Here is a 24486-nt window from a genome sequence, read left to right as displayed (position 1 = left end):
ATCCTCGTCATCGGCCCCAAATCACTCATCTCATCCTGCCCCGACTTCACCCTTCGTATTGATGGCTCCACTGTTCCTGCGTCCATCCACATCCGCAACCTTGGTGTCATTTTCGACCAATCTCTCACATTTGAACCTCACGTCAACTACATCTTCCATCTCAAAAACATTGCCCGTCTTCGCGCCTCCCTCACCTTCTCAGCTGATGAAACACTGATTCACGTCTTCATCACCTCGCGACTGGACTATTGCAATAGCATTCTTTATGGCACATCCTCCACAATCCTCAATAAACTGCAGTACATCCAAATCTCTGCAGCCCGTCTGCTCACCCACTGTCGCTCCAGAGAACACATCACCCCTGTCCTACAACACCTCCACTGGCTTCCCATCACATTTCGTATACAATTCAAAATCCTACAAGGCCCTTCACAATCTTGCCCCCTCCTACCTCCCCGACCTCCTTCTCCAATACACCCCCACCCGCAACCTAAGATCGACTGATGCCAACCTCCTCACCCCTCTCACCCGAACCAAATACCGGACCTGGGGGGACAGAGCCTTTTCCACTGCTGCCCCCTCCCTCTGGAACTCTCTCCCCCAACACCTAAGGACCTCTCTCCCCCAACACCTAAGGACCTCTCCCTCTCTTCCTTCCTTTAAAACTGCACTCAAAACGCACCTATTTAAATCTTCTTTTAACCAATGACCGGTTATTTGTGCATTGTATGTGTTCTTAATGTGTTTAATGTATTTACTATTGTTGCTTCTGTTCTTTCTTTTATGTAAAGTGCCTTTGAGTAAAGCGCTATATAAATAAAAAATGTATTATTATTATTATTATTATTATTATTAGAGTCAGATAATCCTTCCTCGCAGTGTAACACCTTGTCCAAACTGAATGCGACGCCAACTAGCATCAGCAACAAAGTCAGTCTGCTTGTGTGTTTTATCACTGGAGTGTCCTAACTGCCCGTGAGCAATGCAGCGCTGAGCGTTTGACAGATGCTCCGTTTCTAACTACTCCTCTACTAAAAGCGCTGACTGATAAGTTAAAGTGACGAGTGATCCATCTAAATAAGGTCGCAGCTGGCTGAAGGGAGCTCGACAGGGAGCTGGAAGTTTTTCTGGTGAGAGTTTGTTTTCTGTCAGGACACTAATAGCAAACAACTTGCTACTGGCTGACAAAACATCTAAATATCACAACATAAATGTGCTTTATATTTAAAATGCACAAGTGTTGGATTGTAGCAAACTATTAAACTTTCACTTGTGGTTAAGTCTCCAGTCTGACCTTGACCCTGACAGATCATTTGTTTTGTTTACATGAGCATGATTTAGAGATTCAGAGTAGACATTTTTTATAGACATTTTGGCATCTGATTAGTCTTCAAGCGTAAAGTGATAATCTCGAAGATTTGCAGAATCGCCAAATGAGGTAACACAATGGTGATTGAGCCTATGGCCCACTGATGAAAGCCTTTGCATCTGCAATATTACAGACTGGGTGTCCGGTGCGACTTTCGTGGAAAAAATCACAAGCAGCGCCCAGTTAGTGACGCGTTTTCCATCAGCCATCAGTGGTTGGTCTGCCAGAGAGGGTAGGCGGAGCTAATCGGTTTCTTTTCCGCTCTCTGCAAGTGTTGCGAGTAAACAGTAATCTACTATGGCTGAACAAACAAAGAAAAGATGGATGACTACAGATACAACTTCAAAAATAAGTGAAAATCCAAAGAAAAAGAAACAAACTCGACGCTCAGATGAAGCAAACAGTCTGAAAAGGAAAGAGACCGTCAGCGAGGAAAATCAAGAGTTACAACCGGAGCCAACCGTGGACGTCACACATGCAACACTGTCTGGATATCTGGGAAGTGTGTTCCCGCAATTACTGTTTATCGCCATAGGTGGCGCCAAAGAGAACGAAAATGAGATCTTCGAGATTTCCACTTTAAAGATTTCATCAGACAGCATGGAGGTCAAAAAATGTCACTGATTTTCAGTTTTTAGAGCCTGTAGATGTGAGTTTGTAGAGAACTGCTTCCTGTTTTTGTCCTGCACCTGTGCTCATTTAGATCTGTGCTTGTTTACACGCTGCAACCCACACCAGCACGGGCCCATGCTGTTTCACGTTTCTGATATGAAGAATTTTTGCGGTGTTACAAATATTAAAGCACAGCAAAGCTAAGCATGCAGCAGAACTCGCTCTGAAAAACACAGGCAGCCATTAGCACAGACATTGACATCTTGTTATTGTGATAGCAGATTGGCTCCATACAGCGTCTGCTCTTCAGCCCCTGTGGAGACTGTACAGAAGCTGGTTACCTCTGCCTCGGGCTGGCTGCCATTTGAAAGTAGACAGCTCATCAAGATGAGTGACAAGGGCTGGGGCTCAAACTGACCAGCTGAGGAGGAGGAGGAGGAGGAGGAGGAGGAGGGTGGAGATAATAGTGACAGAAGTTACATTTAAGCCAAACCTTGCAGCTTTAACTGAAGCTACAGAACATCATGCTGTTTCTTACGACTTTTATCCTTGTTATTTCTCCCATTCCCTGTCTCTGTATCTCAATCTCATTTGCCCATCCCCCCTCCGACTCTTTCTCTCTGCTTATCCCCTGTTAATCTAGATTTGCCATGTGGCCCAGCCAGTGCAGGATGGATGGGGCTTTGCGCACAGTTGTCCTTGCCTCCATTTTGTTTGTCCTGACATAACAGCTTGATGCGACAAAACTCTCAGAAATTGCTTTTGTCCCTCGTGTCGAGCAGGCCCGGCCACGAGTTCAGAAATGTTCCCAAATTACACATGTGGAGTCTCTCCATCAGTCAAACCTTGAATCCCTTAAGCTCACGGGGAGTTTCACTCACAGTAACCATCATTAAAATTAGAGCTGGATTCTGGTGGCCGTGACCGCTGTCCTATTCCTGACCCCATGTCGAGGATTTCACTCTAAATTTTCCGAAACAATAACATGGGATTTATGGGTAGGGCATGTGACCAGCTGTTTATACCCCAGTGGCTCTTAGTGATTGAAGTTTTTGTGAGGAAAGCTTATGAGGTCGTACCGATCCTGTTACCCTTGTCAAACACATGTCCTTTAAAGCAAAGGGAAAGGCATGGCATTAACACGGACGCTGGGCTCTGACAGCTCGTGGCAGCGAGCTGAAAGGATGTTCAGCACATGTCACTGAATGTACAGATGAGAGAACACATGTAATTAGGCCGTTCAGATTTCCATGTGCTATCACAGTCCGTTAATGATGAATGTGAAGATTTTCATTACATATGTGATGCAAACTAGAAATTCTGTAACCTGCTGTCATTTAGAAGTAGCTGGTTAACCGTTAACTGACCGTTAAGAATTTTAACCGGTTAATACTACCAGTTACACGGTTAAATAAATAAAATACATATACATCTGGGAAACGCATGTTCTGTTGTCGTTAGCTGAGCTGAGCCCGAGAGGAGAGCAAAATGAAACGAGCAAAAAACATGCTATTTATTTTATCCATTTTAAGTTCTATATTTCCAGAGAGATCTACAGTAGATTATTACCTCCAGGTATTAGGCCTATAGCCGACCTAATTATATGTCCCATGCAGCGTCTGAGGCCGGAGGGATTTCTTTTTTCGTGTGTTGGAGGATTCCTGTGTTGCCAACAATGAAAGCAGCTAGCACTAGCTCCAAAAGTCGCTAGAAGTCACCAGATGACGTCATACACTAATTTACATATTGGTGACGTCATCATGTATACATTTGCACAACACGTTGTGGTTGTGAGCAAATGCTGCCGCCGCCCCAGGCCTGCCCCGCCCACCCCGGACTGCCCGTGCAGTGCTGCTGCAGCACGGGACAAGAGGAGAGAAGAGAGAACAACTCGGAGGAGCCGTGAACTGAGAATACTCTGAGCAGCATACATACATGGGATTTAAGTAATATAATGTATGTCACTAGTCTGAAAAAGTTGCTTAATATAGCGAGAAAGTCACTGAGTTGGAAAAACTGGAGGACTCAACGTTCCACGAATGTTTAAGACTCCAATTCAGACTCTATGCGTTACATTAACACACACTGGACTTTTATATTGTCTGTACACTGCACCATTTTATCTTTAACTTTATACTGTAAGCTTTTGCACTCACTAATATCCTGCACATCTGTACAGTTTTTAATCAAACCTGTTGTACATATTTTGTATTATACATTTTACTTTTTATATTTTTATTCTTATTGCCTATTTTTTATCTTCTTCTATTTAAGTCTTTTACTTATTTTTATTCTAGTTCTGTGTTAATTGTTCTGCACCAAAATCAAAAATGTGTAAACCTTCTCGGCAATAAACCCCGATTCCGATTCCGATTTTCTTCATGTGTTTTCGTTCACAAAGCCTAACTTTATTTTCAAAGTCAGAAGTTGCCGGTATCCTGGAAGCCACAATGCTCCAAACCCTTTTGGCTCCAACGTTAGGCTGTATTTAATTTTTTTTGCTGTCTATTTAGTTCACAGAGGGCTTGATGTGTAAAATACAGACGTGGAGGCTAAACCCTCAGGTTCTCTCTCTGTTCATGCTGTTGCACATGTAAAAGAAACTCACTTCTAATGGAGAAAGTGGAAAAAATTGTTGTATTGGCGTTTTAATGGTTCTTTTATCCAATCCAAAAAGTACATTTCAATCTCTTCGGTTATCCGGTTATTAACCATTAACAGTGTCGGTTAACCGGTCCAAAAAAAATAATAATTAAATGCACATCCTTTAAAGTAGAGAAGAATAAAAACGTTGAGCCGTCACCGATGTGCTGAAACTTGCTTTCATACAGTCTGTGGATATCTCATTTTGAAACAACTGATCTTTAACGCTGCTCACTCAGCTGTATTGACAAGTGGATGACCCGGGCCTCCCTGCAATCTCGCCAAGGGCGGAGAAAAATTCTCTAAGCTACAAAGGCCGTTGACACATTTTGGAAAAGGGCTTGCGATGAGGCCATTTTTCAGCAAAGCGCTGTAAATTTCCAGAGCCCCTTTTTGACAGGCGGATAGATGAGCCGAGTTTACCTCTGTCCTCTCACAGGATGGATTGTAATGGTATGCAGATGCTGTAATGACATTCCTCGGCAATGTAATCACAGCGCCTGGCACATTAATTTCATTGGAGTGGAAAAGCACATACATCATTTTTGTAGCTTCTTGTCAGATTGGCGCTACATGTGGACATGCATTACTTTAATTATTGAAGTCACTTTGGTTCCAAACAGAGTTAAATAAAGAGAGAAAGTCAAAAGAAGCAAAAAGAGATAGTACAGTGTTTGATAGAAAGGAAGACCGACATCAAAGAGTGTGTGTTGGTTAAAGTTGAACTATGTAAGAAGTCATAACGATAAAAAGGAAGTGGTAGACTCTCAGTGCAGTACGAAAGAGAATAATGTAAGAGCAGAGACACCAAGGACTGTTGTGGAAAAAAACATTAACCAGAAAAGGTTTCTAGTGAGACATTAAAGAAAAATTCCAATGCAAATTTCGAAGGCAACACCAGGAGAGCTCCCTCTAAGAACTGCGTCAAGGTCTTTTATAGCCACACTTATAATGCAAGGAACGATGCCTTGGAGGAAAATTCACAAACACCACAAGTTGGCTTTATTGTGTATATAAAATGTAGCCAAATTAAAGGGTTACTCGAGCCAAATCACAACAACAAACTCTCTTTATTGCAAATAGTGGTGCAAAGATATGTCGGTAGTTTTTTTTTTGTGTATAAAGGTCTTGAGAAACAGCATGCATCTCTGAAGTCGTGATGCCAAACTAGAACAGGTGAGGTGTATTTAACTCTCTAGACGCAGCACCTGTATAATCAAATGTAATCCAATACAACTGCTCTGCCATTAAGTCTTCTTTAAAGATATCTATAACGTTTGTTGACATCGTTATAGTGATGTTTATTCAAATACAAGTAGTATGGAGGCGGTGTTGCAAAACCCTGCATTAAAGTGCTAATCTCGAAGGTCTCAGCTTCGTTCTCTTTGGCGGCACCTATGGCGATAAGCGGTAATTGCGGGAGCACACTTCCTAGATACGGTTCGGGTTGGGGTTTGCCTTCATCTGAGCGTCCAATTTGTTTCTTTTTCTTTTGATTTTCACTTACGTCATCCATCTTGTCTTTGTTTGTTCAGCCATAGTAGATTACTGTTTACTTGCAACACTTGCAGAGACCGGAAGAGCAGCCTACCTTCTCTTGCAGACCAACCACTGCTGGCTGATGGAAAACTCGTCACTAACTGGACGCTGCTTGTGATTTATTTCCGCGAGAGTCGCCACAGACACCCAGTCTGTAATACTGTGCCAAATGCAAAGGCTTTCATCAGTGGGCCATAGGCTCAATCACCATTGTGTTACCTCATTCGGGGATAGATAGAGACTTAACAGACATTTATTTCAATTAAAATCTTCAAGAGGTGTTTTAAATACTTATAGTACATGAATGGGAATATTTGAAACAATTAAATGTATCATAGAAACACAGCAACCTTTACTACAAACTCAGTAATAAAATATATCAATGCATTTACACATTCTCATCAAGGTAAAACAAATTAAACATTGTACACTTTACAACCTGGTTTGACTCTGACAACAGACTGTCCCCGCTCTCTTCCTACATTTCAGACTCTATCCAATGTCCTATAATAAAGGCAAAGGCCAAAAAGAAATCTATAAAAAAAGTGTCCACCAGTAGCATTTCAAAAGGCTCAATGCTACCAATATAAAAACAAATCCTTTATTTTATTTTATAATTTACAGCATCTACAGCAAAGTGATATAAAACCTGTAGTTCAGCATCTTTATTATTTAAACGTGTCACTCCATACTTGTCTTAAAACTTGCTAATCAAACCTAGCATTGAAACATTCCACACCAGGGCCCCTCCTTCTTTCTAATGCAGATCCACTGCAGTTTGACAGAAAATGTCCAGACACTTCTGACACTTCCCTCTGTATCAGTTACACTTGTTGATACACAAACACCATGTGTATCCCTGGAATCTTACACCTTAAAAGGTGTGAACACAAGCTTCGGAAAGATGCATTTTATCCTTCAGCCTTCAGAGCACCTGCTTTATAGGATGAAACTGTGAGACGCTGAAATCTGTGATGCTTATATTTCTGTTGCTTCAGCTTAGCCCAGGTTATGTAGGATCTGGAGCTTTGGTGCAAAGTATTGACAAAACAATGGTGCATTGCCACGCTGCTCATAGAGATAAGGTTAATAAAACGAGGCATCTGTTCCTTTAAGACTGGAATCTAACGCTGTGCAGGCAGGGCTGGATGCTGGATCATTCGCCTCTCTCTTCCCCTTGGTATAAAGCATCCCAGCCTGGCAGAAGTGCTATCTCTGCAGTTTGCTGAGATCATATTACAGGATTTTTGGATATTGAACTTTAAATCTCTTAACTTCCTTAGCGCACACACAATTTCCAGGGTGGCTGTAAGTAGAAAGAAGCTGAACTCCTGTACAGCTGATACCTGCAGTCCTTGCATTTAGAAGCATCTCTGTGATTAAATCTCGTTCAATAGGTCAAAACGTGTTTGACCATTGTGTCCCTTCAACAGCTCTGCATCGCCCCTGGCTCCACTCTAAACTCTGATACAGTCTAATGACATTCCCACCATCTGTTCCCTCAGTATCCATCTCCTCCTCTCTCTAACCACCTCTTACCCCACCCACCCTTTAGCAGCACTCTGTGTTTGCCTTTCAGTCCTGTGCAGGCGTGACTACAGGTTACTGAAGTCTTAAGCACATCACTCATTTTAAAGATGACAGATTGTGAACAACTGTGATTTTAAGTTAACTTAATTGCCACTGCTAATTTCTATCTTGGATTGGATGGAGAGGAGAAGTGTTTACCAGTGATGAGAATTGGAAAGGGGGCTTGTGGGAAATGTGTACTGAAGGACCACATTTCGACTAATGCCTCTTGACAAAACATTCTGCTTTCCTGAAGTCCCTGTCTGCCAAAACAGTCAATTCCTTTCCCAGGCTGGCTCTAATTGATCCATCTCTGCTTCTCTGGTGTCTCTCGCAGACAAATAATAGTATGCTGTTTGTTTAGAGGGTTAAAAATGTTACTTATTCCTGAAGATGCAGCAACACAGACTAATGAAAGCGTCAGATTTTGCTTATGGAGATTGTACTGCTGGGTCACTTCGCATTAAATGACGTCTTTTACTTTAAACGATCAGCTAATACGGCATGCGACCGTCTTAAATTCATTCAAAGCTCCTCTTCATCTTTGCTCAGCCGTGCATGCACTAATCTGATGTTGTCTTTCAAAAGACGGTCCCCTGGCACAGAGGGAGGGATAATGATTCATCGAGTGGTTTTTTTTTTCCAGTGGGCAGAAAAACAACAACACCAGGAGAGTCATCTGAAGCAGGAAGAAAGCGGCACTGTAATTAGTTTCATACTTGGCAAAAGCACAAAGTGTTTCTTGTTACGGGCAGCAAATGAAAAAAGACGGGGATCGATACCTTGTGTCGAAATCTCACGACCGGTCGATAGGGCGGCGACCTGAATCCCTCCTTGTTGGGCGTCCCGTTGGCGCCGAGCACAGCGAGCCCCAGCAGTAAAGTTGCCGCCGACCACCATCTGGCTGTCTTCATTGGTCTTTTCCTGTCAAAAACCAAACAAGAATGGTGAGAGCTCTTCTCCGACTCACCGGAGGTTCGATACCGGTTGGCCAAGACAATACATCAAGTCGGCCATAATTAGTGCAGACAAAGGGATCCGCAAAACTGTCGCTGGATTAAACTAAAGCTATCAATACGTGCGCCCCACACTCGGCTCGGAGATTAGATCTCCTTTTTAATCAATTAAGGGGAAACAGACGTCATGAGAAAAATCAAGATAAAGAAGACAAAGGGCCGATATATTAAGGCAATTAAAGTGAGGGCTTTGGATTAATTAGTGTCTGAGTCAAGCAACTGTGATGCAGCAGCAAGATAACATCTTTAACAGTTTCCTCGCACCCTCGCAAAGATGCAGGCCAAACATACGCACTTAGCGGAGCGAGAATATTCACTCTTTACCCCGGATATAACAGCATTTTCAATAATTCATCGCACTGTATGAAAACGAGTTTGACCTTTGCATGATAGATATTAAACAAAGCAGTTCTTGTGGGGAAAAACATGCCCTGTGAAAATGTCTGTCCCAGAAATTGCAAGAAAAAAAAAGCAGAAAATCGAAGAGAAGAGGATCCGTGTTAGCCGCTTCTCTCATATTGCCTAACACAAGGATTAACACACACACAAATGCACAAACACATGCACACAGGCTTTATGTTGAAATCTGCAATGCATTTGTTCCTCCTTATTTCCACCCCTCGTCTTTATCTGCATTATGCCCTCGGTTCTTTGTGCAGCACGTCGCAAAAATCCCCTTTGTTCGAAGCGCTAAATTTGACTCAGCTTGACTTGTTGATTTTTTTCAGGCGAACACTGAGCTCTACTTTCTAAGACGTCTAAAGCCACCAGTGCCTGCTCATCATCCTCCGGCTGAGGGAGATGACTGACAGCAGGATGGTGACCCTGCTTCCCTGTTCTTCCGGAGTGACACGGAGTCAGACAACAACGGCTCTGTAGTGGAACCTCTGCGGGCCCACGTGCTTTTCACTGGAGGTCGGGAGGTCGTGCCGGCAAAGCGACGTGTCACTTTGATGTGGCGGACGAGGAGGGAACATTAAAACTTTTTTTTATTTTTGTGACTTTATGTGACTTTTGGTGGCCCCCTGAGCTGAGTCTGACACCTGAAGATTCCCTGCACATTTTCTGCTTTAAAGCAAAGTTTTTTTTCTTGCACAGACATTTCAGCGAGTTCTCATACTCACGTCGTGAAATACCGATGCTTTGTCACGCCCCTCAGTGTCTCATACAGACACAAAGTACCTTTTAGTGTTTGCAATAGAGACACCTAGCTTTCAGCAAACTGAAATGTACACCCAACCCACGGCAATATGTTCTTTCTCGCTCAGAGCAGTCTGCTTGATGTTTCAACATTGCAGGACTTTAACCCAGGAGACTGGAGTATGGGTACTGTTTCAAACCAAAGTACATGTTGAGTGTTTTTTTTAACCAACACCCAAACCAAGAAGTTATTTGACTTGAAGGTATCATAAGTAGATTTTTTCTAGAAAAATAATAACGACTTTTACAAATATAATATAATATAAATCATGACTTATGGGCCTCTTATACATGTGTGTTGGTGAGTGTGTGCAGACCCTTGTGAGACCCTTCCCTCTGCATCTATTCTGTTGTTTCGCTTTGCACAGGACTTTTTCAGGAGGGGCGCTGTTGTGGTTCGCTGAGCCAATCACAGCGTGTAGGTGAGTGTGGGAGTGGTTCAAATTAGCAACAGGGCCCCATTCAGATGGCCGAACATGGCGAAAGAGCGATGCAGAGTTGGCCTTCTTTCTATTGGACAGGTAGGTGCCTCAAACCGGGTAGGGCAAGCTAACCGGCGTCTAGCATGCTAGTGCAAAGGTAAGCGGTAGTTCGCATGCTAGCGGTAACCAGCCGTTAGCATGCTAGTGCAAAGGTAAGCGGTAGTTGGCATTCTAGCGGTAACCGGCCGTTAGCATGCTAGTGCAACGGTAACCGTGATGCTGTTGGTGTTGTTATCTCGGCGGGGTGGGAGTGTTCTCACATGAGAGAATGAGAAGTGAGCTTCTGGTGAAGAAGAGCCCAGGAGGAGGGGCCCAGTTTGAATGTGTTGTTGACAAAATGCAAGAAAAATCCTACTTATTACACTTTTTATACCATTTTGTGCTGAAACATAACAAAAGATAAAGTTTTATGTTAACGACAAGTTAGAAAAGAGAAAATAGACACCAAATGGTGCCTCTGGATGAGACTCAAAGGGTTACTTTGTGTGTCTGTATGAGAAGTCGTGACAAAGCATCTGTGTTTGAAAACCTGGGATGAGAATGTGTTGGATATGAAGAACTTGCTGACAGAACTTTCCCTCAGAAGAACAAATAGCAGCTGGGGTCTGCGTATAATTGTCTGCCAGTTCCGCACCAAATTTCCAGACGTGATTTCAAAATCTTTGTTCTTCGACAAACTGTGACTCAATTTGATAAATTCTCCTCCCACACAAAACACATCAACCAGCAGCCCACCTACCAACCCATCCAGCTTGTCCTGTTGAATTTACAAAAACATTAAAGTCAAAATGTTCCCCCTGAGACAAACAATCCAGCTAATTAGAGCAGAAATTCAAAAGAAATGTCTTCAAAGACTGTGGTGTACAAGTTAAATTGAACACACTGGCGTAATGCCGCTGCTGCTCTGAGCCTTGGTCTTTAGCCTATTTTCCTCTGGAACAAAGCTTTCAGCCTTTGTAGATGAAATGTCGTGTAATGTCAGTCCCTCACTCCTCAATGTCAGTGTAGCAGGGAGGGGGCATTAAAAGTGCTTTAATAATACAGGGGGCAGAGTGCTTTTATTTCCAAGTACGAGTCTAAAAATTCAAAAGATTTCTGAACATGGAAAAGTAATTGTTAAAGTGCTGGTAATGATCAACAGCCTTACCAACCCCCTGCAGACATATTATGCTCGTTTTGTGCCATGGGGCACTAAAAATCTTACTTATTGCCTCTGTAATGTGATCACATTCATTCTTAATGCGTTTCTAAAGTCTCCAGACCCAGGTAGGACCCCTGCCTGCAGCTGCTGCTGCTCCACTTCTCTGCTAACACAGTTCTTTAGGCCACACTAGGTGGATTAGCATATCAGCTAGCGCAATCAATCAACTTCTCTGCAGCGTCCCTGTGTTAAATGGGTTATTAATGGACTAACTTTTTCAGGATGCTGTGTCAGAGACGGAGACATATGCACAGTTTTCAGAAGTTTAACTGTGTCTTACAGCACAGACCCTCACAGACAAAAAACTACTGAAAAACACAAGCCCCTCCCTTTTTTACCACTGACTACTGAATCATAAGTGTTCTTACTGAGAGCTCTGAATACTTTCTGAAGTGCCAACTACGCCATTCTGTATTTTATCAAAAGAGGCTTTACTGAGAATTGAACAATGCATATTTAAAATGCGCTTGTTCCACTCAAGACTTCAGAGACTTTTTGTGGCTGGTGGTGAGTTAATTTTCTTGTCATTGAGTCTATTTTCCTTTTCATTTTGTGCCCCATTACTGTTAATAGAGCTTTGGCACAGTGACAAACTACACATATCAGTGAGATGGAAGCAAAAACTGAAGGCAAAAGTTAAAGCAATACTTCCAGTGCAAATATGAATATTAATCACAAACACTCACGGTTGGTAGAGCTCTTGAACTGCAAGACTTAGAAATGCTTAATATAGGCCTATTGCGGGGTAGACAAACTTTATTGTATTGTGCCTTTATTATACAGGACAGCTGAAGAGAGACAGGAAATGTGGGGAGTAGAGAGTGGGGGAAGACATGCACCAAATAGATCGGCAGACCGGGAGTCAAACCTGCGATCAGTGTGTCGAGGACTAGAGCCTCTATACATGGGGTGCCCGCTCTACCAACTGAGCTAAACCAGCGCCCCAAGATGTTGGAATATTTAAACAGCCCCACAAACTACAGCTTTATGTTTTTGCTACCTTTTTTTTCGCTATTATTTTCTGTTAGCCCAAACCTTGGGCCATCACAAGATGATAACAACCTCTCCTAGTTAGGGGCCGTTTGGTCTCAGGGGCCCTTTTTCTGAAAGATGCTTTTGGCTACATGATGTCCTAGCACGTATGACGGTACTGCAATTGCATAAATAGTCTTACAGGTATGAAATTTGGCAGGGAATATCCTGATACTTATGGGTAAGTAACACAACAAGATTCAGGGGCTTGCTGCCATTGTGTTTTGAAAAATGACCCACAACATTTTCAAAAAGACAAAAAAACGTCAAAAATCATCAACAGTGAGGATTTTTCAGCACATTTTGTTAAACGCCACCGTCGCACGTGTATGTAAAAAAACAATTTTATAAGCTTTGAGCCCAAGACGACCTTTCTGTCTGTTCTTTCTGTCAGATAAGAAAGAACAGAATTGTCCGTCACCAACCTTCCAGATAAGCGAAAGCATGTCTGCTGCATCTAGCAACATTTTCATCTGTACTGCTGCTGCTGCTCTCTGAGGTTAAGAACATAAAGCACTGAATACTATAGTAGGTAAAAAATGCTTTAATTACGTTTTTGTATGTACAGACAGCTTGTCAAAACCAATATACTCAAGCTGTGAGCAGTTAAAATTAACAATACAGACTAACATGCCCATCATATGATCGTACAATCAACAAGTCTTTAAACAGTGCAAACAAACACTGAACATTACCAAGCTTTGTATTACAATGTGTACCTTACAAAAATTGCAGCATGAAGTATTATTAAATACCTGTGATGTCCTCTTCTGTACCAACAACCAGTATACATGATACGATGCAGGCGGAGAAACAGCAAAACAGGGATTTGTATTAAACTTGTTATGACAGCTTTTAGTGTACACAGTTCTTCATCTAACTGACAGAAACACTTGTGTGAGCATGTTCTATACAATTGTGTGCGCGCGTCCTTGTGTGTGAGAGGAAAAGTGTGTAGCTGAGTAAATACTCCAAAGTCTGATTTATTTGCCTTGAAAGCACACGAGACAGAAGCAGCCTGGAAGTTTTCCCTGGACCCCCTCCGGGAGTGCCATCATAACTTTGGCTTGGGGTTTTTAAATTCCCTGGAGCACGTCTAAGCTTTGGCATTGACTTTCAAATGAAGACTACCCATTTCCCACTATGTACACAATGCATCATGTCTCGACAAGCTCACAGCCGCGCTCCTCTAACCCCCCCCTCCCCCTCCCATCCGTCTCATTCAGCAGATTCTTGCCATTCAGTGCACACAGCTGGCATAACAATAGAAATGTCCATACAGCCCCGTTTATTTGTATGTATCAGCTGACTGCAACATACTGGGCATGGCCTGGGTTTGAATACATGCGCACATTGTAATTAAATATCAGCTGTCACGCATGTTTGGCAAGTCATAAGTCTGGAAAATAGGAACACGTTATTAAACATGCCATACATTTTCCTGACATTATGCATGATTTTCCCCCCAAAAGGCCTCCTGACTATTAGCCAGCTTAGACTAATTCTGACTTATAGCTGATAAGTCTTCAATTTACAGCTTTCTAATTACAGTCAGCTTGTCTCAAATGTAATTAAACTAAGCCCTAGAGAAATTAGGAATTCTGAATATGGCTGATGGACTACTGGGAATGCTGAGGCTGTGTTCGAAATGCCATACTATACCAGCAGTACGTTCTGATTTGGCCAAAATGTACCATGTAGTATGCAAACAAAAGCAACATTTACAGCATGACAAAAATACCCGGATGTTACAATGTTACAATTTCATTTAGCAGACGCTTTTGTCCAAAGTGACGTACATCTGAGTTAAAACAACACAAGCAACGATCAAGACAGGAGGGAACGGAGTCAGTAAGAGCCAAAAACCAGCTCCAAGTATGATCAGACACTGGTGCCGAAAGGCAGTGCACAGGGTGTTTTTTTTATTTTTTTATAATAATAATCATCATCAGCAACATCAACAAGATCAGTATACTCATCATCATGAAAATCCTAGTACTGAGGAGAAGAGTCTAGTTAGAGACTTAGGGCCCTGTTGTGATGGGAGCACCAGGCGCCTTTCATTGGCAGAGCGTAGTGGGCGGGACGGAGTGTAGACCTCTATGAGGGCGTTCAGGTAGGCAGGAGCCGTTTATGCTGTTTTGTAAGCGAGCAACAGGGTTTACAATTTGATGTGAGCGGCGACTGGGAGCCAGTGGAGGGATATGAGCAGTGGAGTGATGTGTGCCGTTTTGGGTCGATTGAAGACCATTCACGCTGCAGCGGTCTGGATCATCTGCAGAGGTTTCAATGTGCATGCAGGAAGGTCTGCCAGTAGGGAGTTGCAGTAATCAATGCGTGATATCACGAGAGTCTGTACCCGGATGTTGTACTAATTTGGAAAAAATCTCCAGTACGCACTAGACCAGTCTACCACTGGAACGTCACAACCGCCATTGAAATGGCAGACGGCAGCAGCAGAGCAGAAGGGGGTGCTATAGCTAAAGAAGCAGCTGTTTGCTATTGGCAAGATATTGTTTACTCCCGCTTTCCAAAACCGGCGCCTGGCGTTGCATACTGCAAAATAAATTTGAAAAGCTCCGTACTACCGCCGAACACAGTATGTAGAATGTAGTATAGAGTATATATATAGTATGGCATTTCAAACACAGCGCCAGTCTGCTCTGTTTTTAGCGGACAGTACAGCATGAGCTTGTTTTTAAAACCAGACTGAGAGATTATACTCTCATTAATATGAACAACATATGGCACAAGTTAAGATATTTCAGCCTTTTAGCAAAGGGCAACAAAGCCTCTAGCAGAGTGTTCAGCAACAACAGCCAACACTTCCCTCAAGCATATGTTTGCAGCGCTAGCTCCAATGTCTTCTACAAAGTTTCCCACAACAACTGAAGATTTAAAAAACTGTTCTGAGCCAGCGGTGCAACATTTTATATTTATCTGAAGAACCAACATCCTGAAAGTCTGCAGGTTTCAGGAAAAGTTTCAGGGTCAAATCTCAAAACCAGCAGGGACCATCTCACTCTACAATGTGTATTTAGATGCACCTCAACAACATATTACCACTATCCTTGATGTAAAGCAAAACTGTTAAGTTGAAATCAGTCTGAAGTGTCCAATCCACTTACTGAGTTATTTGCAGAGACCTCAGAGTAGAGAACGACTGTCCTCGCCTGCCTCTGCAGCTGGATTCAGAGAATACATAAAAAGCTGCAGTCAATTGGGTTAGAGGTCTCTTATTTATTTCCTACTGCTATTTAAAAGCAGAAAACATTCAAGCTGCCGCGTTCTACACCTTTCAACTCCCTTAAGTTCCCAATGAGTTGAAAAACACTAGAGCCCTGCGGTTGTACTGCACAGCTCCCAAGGGTGACTGGGGTAAACATCTATGAATGACAAACAGGGCAGAGCTGTGAAAAACATGCATGCTCAGTCCACTGACAATGACCAAACAGCTGCCCTCTCAATGTGACCTCTACAAGGTCGCCGTGCTGTTTGAAACACTCATATTACATGGACAAAGAAGCAGACGTCCTTCCAGAACAAAAATAAATAATTTTGATTTATCTCCAAATGAAACAACACATTTGGAGGCTTCTCATTCACTACCTTTAAACGTATTACAGTTAATATTAATATGTCTCTTTTTGTCCCTAAATTCAGTCACACACAGTCGTACTGCTGCCATTAGCTTCTCTTATTTCTCTCCTGACTGATAGAAGATATAGTAAAAATTGCTCAGAGCTTCACATTCATACTTTAAAAATCAGAGCATGTTCTGCAAGATAGACAATTTTCTCAAAAACATTCTTAAAATGCCATTTTTGCAAACTGTGTTTGAAAACTATCAAGTGTTCAAATGGCATTTGAAGCATCATCCATCATTTTCCGGTGGCAGCAACTTTTCAGCACTTTGGCAGGTGTATCCTTTTTATTTATTTAGTGTGAAATGCAAAGTGTCCAAGGAGGAAAAATAAACACTTTTTTTTTCATTTGAAAGTTATTTATCCACTTTGCTGAGTATGCATGCAGGTTCTTACTGACTCCAGAGTGGCAGATTTCTTTGTGGTAGGGGAAGAGTACAATCAGAAGTGTTGTTCAGCTGAGCTGCGAACAAAAACTTAAGTGCTTTGCTCAACAGTTCCACTGTGGCATGAAAAGAGAAGGTGATGTTTACTTGCCATCATCATTTGAGGTTTTTGTCCTCTTAATTAACCTCTCTGGTTAAAAATCTGGATGATAACCGAGTTTAACTGAGATACAACTTCTATCTTCAGTTAGTTTCTTCTATTTTCAAGGAGTGAAAACAAAACGAAGGACAACGTACTCTACTAAAGTTGTTATGGTTGTTTTCATAAATCCAGTAAGACTGCTGAGTGCACTTAATTTGATATTCCAATCTATTATCCACGGTCATAAAAGAAGTACAGAGACCTATAAAGTAAAACTAACGATACCATGTTGTAGAAATACATTGATACAAGTAAAAGGCATTCAAAGTAAAAATAGAAAACTAAAAGTGTAAGTGTCGGGCCAATACTGATTTATTTATCAATCTTAATACATAACACTCTCAAATCTGCTTGTGAAATGTCCCCCGGCATCACTCCTTCTTATTGTTACAATTATAGAATTGAATTGTTGATTATATTAAGTATTACTCATCTAAATCTGGATAGTAACTTGTAACTAAAATTATACATATACATAAATAAACACAAATATTTGTAGTGTAGTAAAAAGTACTATGAACAGGTAGAAAATGGAAATACTTAAGTCAGGTACTTGAACAGGTGTATTTAGTTACTTCCCAACACCTATAAATGACTGTAAAAATTGTGTTTGTATTACAAATATATACCTTGCTAGCATGCTAACGTTTTGCACTTTAATATTTAATAGTTTCGATTCAGGGAGACCCTTATATGATTTTTGTGTTAATTTCTAATTCTCTGAACCTGCTCAGATTTTAGACAAAACTTCTAAACATACATCACCACACAACTGATACTGCCAATGTCCAAAGTAACGTTACTAATCATAACTTTACTGCATGCTAAAGCGTTAGCATCGTGCTTCTTTTGTGCTTGATGCTGCCTATAACAATGTAAAAGCACCAAACTCAACAGACTTTTAAAGGACGTATATTTTGATTGCACGAGGGTACATTTCTTACACCCCAGCATTTTTTGAAGAAGAAAAAAACAGGGAATATCTCTCTCCTTTTATGTTTTTAAATCCATTCCTTCCGAGTTGGATAATAGTGTATTTGTTTACTGCACAGAAATATCATCAATAACAATAAAGGCTAATTCGGCGCAAACACCTTATGGATACAGTTATATACAAGGTTTGCCCAGTTAGTATTTTCAGTTTTATTCAATATTGTTATTTTCTCTAGAAAGTTTTGCAGCCATTAAAAAAGTTTTTTACTCAAGAAATTGGATTTGTTTTTATACTCCTGCTTTGTTCTTTCCTGCAAATGTTAAGAGACACATAAAAAAACAGTTTTTTAAGATAAACCACTGAAAAGTTTCACTACTAAGGGACTTGTACTTTGAAGAGATGTAGATTTGCATACACAATAAGTTAGCCAGGCAGCCAAGTTTTGCTCTCGATGCAGGATGACATTTGGTTTGCAGCCGTTCTGAACGCTGCTGAATAAACAACAATTTCAACCTCAGACTACATGAGTACACTTACCAAACCTTATTCATCTTTTGAAGTTCTTCTTGTTGGTCCCTGAAGTCAGAAATTACTATTTTCTCAGGAACATATCCAGTAAAAATGAAGCCCTCCTGTGCAGCTGAGAAATTGGATTGTGATAGAGGCCACATGGGCCTGTTTCAGGCAGGCAGGGATGCACTAGTGCTCACAGTCTGCTCTGTAAACCCCTGATTTCCAGAGAAGCTTGTTTGAAATTATTCAAATTGTCAGCAAGGTCACCGGAGGGGAACTTGAAGTCAGCAGATAAACTGCACCGCTTTCCTCTCTCCTCACCCGCTCTCACACATGCTTGAGCTGACACATCCCTGACCTCCTGGGCAGAGCTCTTCAAGCACGCTCAGCCTGATTTCTATGTACAGATCAATTTGGTTGGAGTACGACGGTTTGTCTCTGCGATATCTGGAGAACACTGGAGCATCTGCTGTGTGTTTGCTGCCCAAGCACCCTGCTGCAGCATGTCTTATTTGGCAGAGTTATCACCGCACTTCCCATACTCAAACATCCCCGGCAGCACTGTACACTGATAAAGGACTCCTTCAAGTTCAAAGCACGTCCAAAACCACAGGCGACACACTTCTTCCCCAAGGGTAGTGCTTCCGTTTGGTCCTTGTTCTTCACTTACAAACGCAGGAAACGCTGTGCCAATCTCTCAGATGGAGCACGACAAAAGGAAGACAGGGACGACTTTGAATGTCATACATGTTTAAACCATTATCTCTTATTGTATTCATCATGTTACGTCCCAGTGTGGCGTCGGTGTGAATCAAGATTTCCTTACAGCCCGTTTCTACTCTATTATTTTGGTGCATCAATGAAACGTCAGCCGTCTCTCTAGTGCAAACGTTTGTGCTGTGCATGAAAATGAAACCGTTGAGGTTTGAAAAGGATACGCTGAGAACGTTTTGCATGAAAAGCATTCTACTACAGTTTTGTGGCGCTTCTGCAGGAGTAGACTTCTTTCTGCAAGACCAGCAGTCAGCGAGTCAGTTAATAAATGGCAAAGTGGGTTCATAAAAAGGGGCAGCGCTTGCCTAGAGGTTAGAGGAGTTGGATGGTGAATGCAAGGTTGTAGGATTATATGAAGCTCATATAAGCTCAAAGAAAATGGGCGTTTGAAGTGGAGGGGCCAGAAATCTTTCCCTGCAAAAATACTACCGAGATTTCCCCAGAGCTAAGCACTCAACCTCAAACATGTGCTATCAAACTACAAGCTAGTCAACAGGCAAGTGAGTTAGTGTTTGCTTTATACTTCAGAGAGAGCGATGATCTGATATTTGGCGTACAGAGAGAAGGAAGAGATTTGCACACGTGTCATATTTCCAAACAGGCCTCATAACATTCAGCTATAAACCTCGCAGGTGCAGTATGTAGGCTATAAACCATAAATCAGAGCTGAACTGAACACAGGCTGTAAACATTTTAAAGGATCTGATCTTTTATTCGCCATTATCGAAAGCTTTAAACATCTCTCAGCTCGCTCGCAACAATGAATCCCAAAAAGTCTTTAATTCCCCTGCAGACAGTGCAAATTAAAGTTGTTAATTACAACGCTGATAACCTGAGCTTGTAATGCATTATTGGTACAAGGCAGGATAAATGTCAGGTTGTTTATGGTTAATTTGAACAACCTGCGCAGACTGTTTACCTGATTTTTGCCCCGTGCACGCTGGAGCAGTCTCTACACACTCTAAACAAGATAAATGATTTCCAAACCTCCGTCCTCCCTCTTTCATTTCGTGTCATGCCGAGGGTTCAGTATGCACGAGTGTTGTCATCAAGTACCAAGACAATAAGAGGACACGCTTCAGATGTTATCACAACATTAAATGGACCTTTATCAGATGTTATCACGACTATTAGTATGCTTCAGAGGGGGAACGTGCCACCTAGCAGCAGGTCAGAAGGGAAGTTTTTATCCATTATCATCAGCATGTCCGCAGCAATGACCTTACTTCACCTTCATCGTTAGAGTTACAATATTGTGGTTTTGGTTTTTAAGGAAATAATAAAACAAGGAAGTAAAGTCACTTCAATGAGACTGACTAACCCAACTTTGGTCTCACACTGGAAAAGGAAACCTGGTCTCCTGGGTGAAAGTCACGTTTTTGTTTGACCCACCCCAACCACCTCCTGATGCAGACTTTTCCACTCTTTATACAAAGTCACCTGACACCTGACTAATCACTACAGCCAGTAAGTGACGCTGCCTTAAAGTAAGGCTGGCTGTTAAAGTGGGTTCAGACCAAAAGTAAAGAGAATATTCGCCTTGCATAGAAAGCCAACCTTAACGATTTGATTGCAATTAACGGATCCAAAAATGGCCGAAATATCGCCATGATGCAGATTTGTAAAAAGTAAAAAGCTTTGGCAGATCTGTCTGCAGGAGAAAGAAAACGTCTTTAAAATGCTTGTCCGTTGAATGAAGGTCAAACGAATAATTTCTGATGCATTCAAGGAAGTCCTGAAATCGAAACGCTGATTGGCTTGGCGACAGAGCGTCAAGCAAATTTGTCAATGAGCAGAATTCGGCAAATGACGTGAATGTTGCACGTTAGCATCTCCCGCAGCAAACCCGCATTGTACCAGTCTACTCAGCAAAGTAGGTAGAAAACGGCCCCATTAGCTCAAATGACCTCCAAATGATGACATATAACAGTCATGTACACCTGAATCAACTGCTTTCATTTCTATTGTTTCCTGTCAATGTTCAAAAGTCATTCATAACATAAGAAAGGCAGGAACTTGTTTGAAATTGTCTTTTACAATTTTATTGATAACATTTCTTTGGAATGAAAACTCACTTTTTTCTTTACATACACAAATGTATGTCTAAAACAACCCCGTCTGCAATGGGCCTGAAGTTACTGTAATTGTCGGGATAAATGCAGCCGCACTTCACATCAATGTTGACTTTTTTCTGTCTTTTATTAAAGTCATTAAAGTACTTGATTTTAAAGGAACAATGTTTGACATCAATCCATGTAAGGTTGTTGAGTTAGCAATGTTTGGTCAAACTTATATTTCCGAGGATACATTTGGTTGATGTGGAAAAATATTTTTGTTTATAAGCCGCAATGACAAGGCAGAAGATTTAAAACCATAATTGTCATTTGTTTCTTTTTAGTGTTAATCATTGTGTTATATCAGCGCGTTTCCTCATATACAGTAAAATATACTGTAAATACAGCACTGCAGCAACTTCCAAACGACATACTCGTTTTAACGGATACACTGCCAGAGATTTCTTGGTTATTGTTTTATTTTCTGGCCAGTAGTGTGAAATGTTTCTCCATTGACATTCTGTTTCTGTAGTTTGTTTGTTGAAGGTTGTTCGGTTTGTGTTTTCAGACGTGCCGACGGTCGCTGCACATGATAACAGCTCAGTCCTTCTGCTGCAGCAGCTGGAAACATAAAACACATTTCAGCCTTTGTGCCGGAGGATTTTGTTCTTAAAAAAAAAACAACTATTAACCAGGTGCTTAGAAGCTCAAATGTGAAAGTTATCATGAACAGGATTTTCTCTGAATCACAATTCTTTGATATCAATTGAAAAAAACACAATAAAAGTTTTTTTTTTCCATTTTCTGCGAAACCTTTCCATGAACCCAGAAACATTATCACAAACTCTGAATATTTGCTTCCTCCTCTGTTTGCAGCAGTCATTGTTCCTGCTACACAAAAAATAAACCTGCTCCTGAAGTGTGTTTTTTATTGGTAAGGTTCAGGCATCTATTAAAACAGCAAAGAAAGACTGTTTGGACTAAAGTTCAACCATTCATTAAGAAAACCTCCAGTAAGTTTGATCATTAAATTAACTTACAGATTTTTGTAGAAGCAGAAACGACAGTTGGGGATCTTTCGGTCACAAAGGCCTCATTAACATCTTATCATCCGACTTAAACTGAACCAGAACTACATTTTAATAACTCCAAACCCCACCATGGCACCTCTCATCAGCACCTCTTTTCCCCCAGAAGAATCAGCCAACATGAACCATCATGTCATCCTCCCAGAATTAGGTGGTTCAGAGCAAGCCTCCTGACAAACCCGTCATTGTGTAATCACCGGCCATTCATCTAAAATGACACGCTGACAGATGTTACGGTGAGAGCATCTTTTTGCTACGAGAGCACTTCCTCCGCAGACGCCCAGCTGTGCAGGCAGCTGGATCTGCTGACAGCCAGGGTGGGTTCTGCTTTGTGTGCAGCCGCGAGTTTTCCCTGGGTCTACATATTTGGAAAACGCACATTCAATATACTGTATATGGGTCATGTTACTACACAAAGCATCTCCTACATGGCATTTAAGTCCCGTCTTTTTATCAATTAGAGGTCCCTTTAGCTATACATGAAAAATATCTTGCCTGCTTGTATCCTAAAGCAACATGATGCAACGTTTGGTCTTAAAATAGCAGATTTAAATGTATTTGGACTGTACACTGACAGCTGGTTCTCATTCCAACATCATCAAATACAGCAGCTTGTTCTGTGGCTCAATGCATCAAAGTATGACGCCGTGGATACCCCACTAGTGTCATTTATGTCAGTTAAAGTAGTATGAAGAGCGCAGGACTCCACTTGGGTTAGCTGTAAGAGACTGTGGATGGCTGATGAGTCAAACAAACGTAGAACTTAGATCCAGGAGGCTGATATTCATTTCCCCTGAAACCACCAGCCTCCTCCATGTTGACTTCTTTTAAAGATAAGGAAAGTTTTTTAGTAATGTAAGTACATCAAATACGCTGAGTAACACTAGTAAACTATAAGTTAGTTACATAATAATGATTTTCGAATATTCAAATAGTAATTAATTTACAAAAAATCTAATCATGCAACTATTATCTCGTCTTAAAAACATATTTACATTGTTTTACCGCCAACTGGTTGTAATGCGGTACTACTGCCGGACGGCGGCTGTAGCGCACCTGAAAGCTGTTTGCTAACCGCAGTTAAATAAAAAAGAAGAAGAAAGCAGTCCTGCCAGGTGCTGATAAAGCGGGTGTGCTGCAGACTTCATCAAAGACTTCTGTGAGGAACTGTTACAAGAAAAGAAACAAGTGCAAACTTTGCTAAAACTAGCATAGCATTAAGTGTACAACAACTATGCACAGTCATTTGAGTTTGAAATAAAACAACACAGTTGTGAAAAAGTAAATGGGTCTCTCTTTGTGTGTTTGCATGCACGGGGGGTCTTCGAATAATGATCGCATAGTTCCCGGTGAATATCGAATAGGATTTTTGCTTGATATTTGAATCCCTATTACAAAACTAGCCTTATGTTTGTGTCCTTAACCCAACCAGGTAGTGTAGGAGTCTGAAGATAATCAAGTAGTTTTGATACCCAAACATAACAAAGCTGCGACCATTCGACCACCTTTTGCCTTTATTTACAGCCGAAGAGATACAGGAAATGTGGGGAATGATCGGCAGACCAGGAGTCAGGCCTGCGATCAGTGCAACCCTACTGTTGCCTCTGTACACAGCGCACCAGCTCTACCAACTGAGCTAAAGCAGCGCCCTGGCTAGCCTTATTTTAATAATGTAACTGAATGTTGTTTATTTACGATTGCTTTATGTTGAAAGTGGAAGTTACAGAATTGTTTTTGCAAAGTTGACCACACTGATACGAGGGTGGCACCTAGACCAGGCTTTGGCGAGACAGCGAACTGTTTTCTGAAACTGCAGGGACACAAAATCACAATCTGGCATCATGTTGCAGTAAAGCAGAGAGGATGAGGAGTTAGAAAATTTTACCTTTGGATTTTCCTAAACTTTAGAAAGAAAGCAATGAGCCTTTTCATGACAGATTAACCACCGTAACTCCAGCTAACCTTTAAGCCTCCTCTCTAGCAGCTTACTGTTCAGATGGGCAAAATGCCAAAGGAAGTGTAAGACTTCATTAAGTGTATCCTGGTTTGTGCTATGCAGAGCAGGATAATGAGCAGTAGTGCCTTTGGTACAAAGAATGAGTTGAAAAGGGCTCGTTTTTAAAAAGTATGGCTGTGCCTTCTTGCTTTCTTTTCATCTGAGGACCAATTTCCAGAGAAGGGGATTTTCTTTGTGGGCCTTAAATTGGGTCCAAATAGTTGAGCCAAAT

General features: G+C 41.5%; 1 protein-coding gene across 1 annotated transcript in view; it reads right to left on the bottom strand.

Annotated features, from left to right (window-relative positions):
* Nucleotides 1-24486, bottom strand: part of fstl5 (follistatin-like 5) — a 199686-nt gene that overhangs the window by 161962 nt on the left and 13238 nt on the right. Inside the window, exon 2 of the mRNA XM_069670589.1 lies at nt 8515-8656. Coding sequence (XP_069526690.1) covers nt 8515-8656 — 142 coding nt within the window. The remainder of the gene's footprint in view (nt 1-8514; nt 8657-24486) is intronic.

This window comes from Semicossyphus pulcher, unplaced genomic scaffold (genome assembly GCF_022749685.1).
Source record: "Semicossyphus pulcher isolate SPU_LCO1_2020_fin unplaced genomic scaffold, fSemPul1.0.p SCAF_2, whole genome shotgun sequence".
Taxonomy (NCBI): Eukaryota; Metazoa; Chordata; class Actinopteri; order Labriformes; family Labridae; genus Semicossyphus; species Semicossyphus pulcher.
The sequence above is the reverse complement of the archived record's forward strand: the minus strand, read 5'-3'. Positions and strand labels throughout refer to the sequence as shown.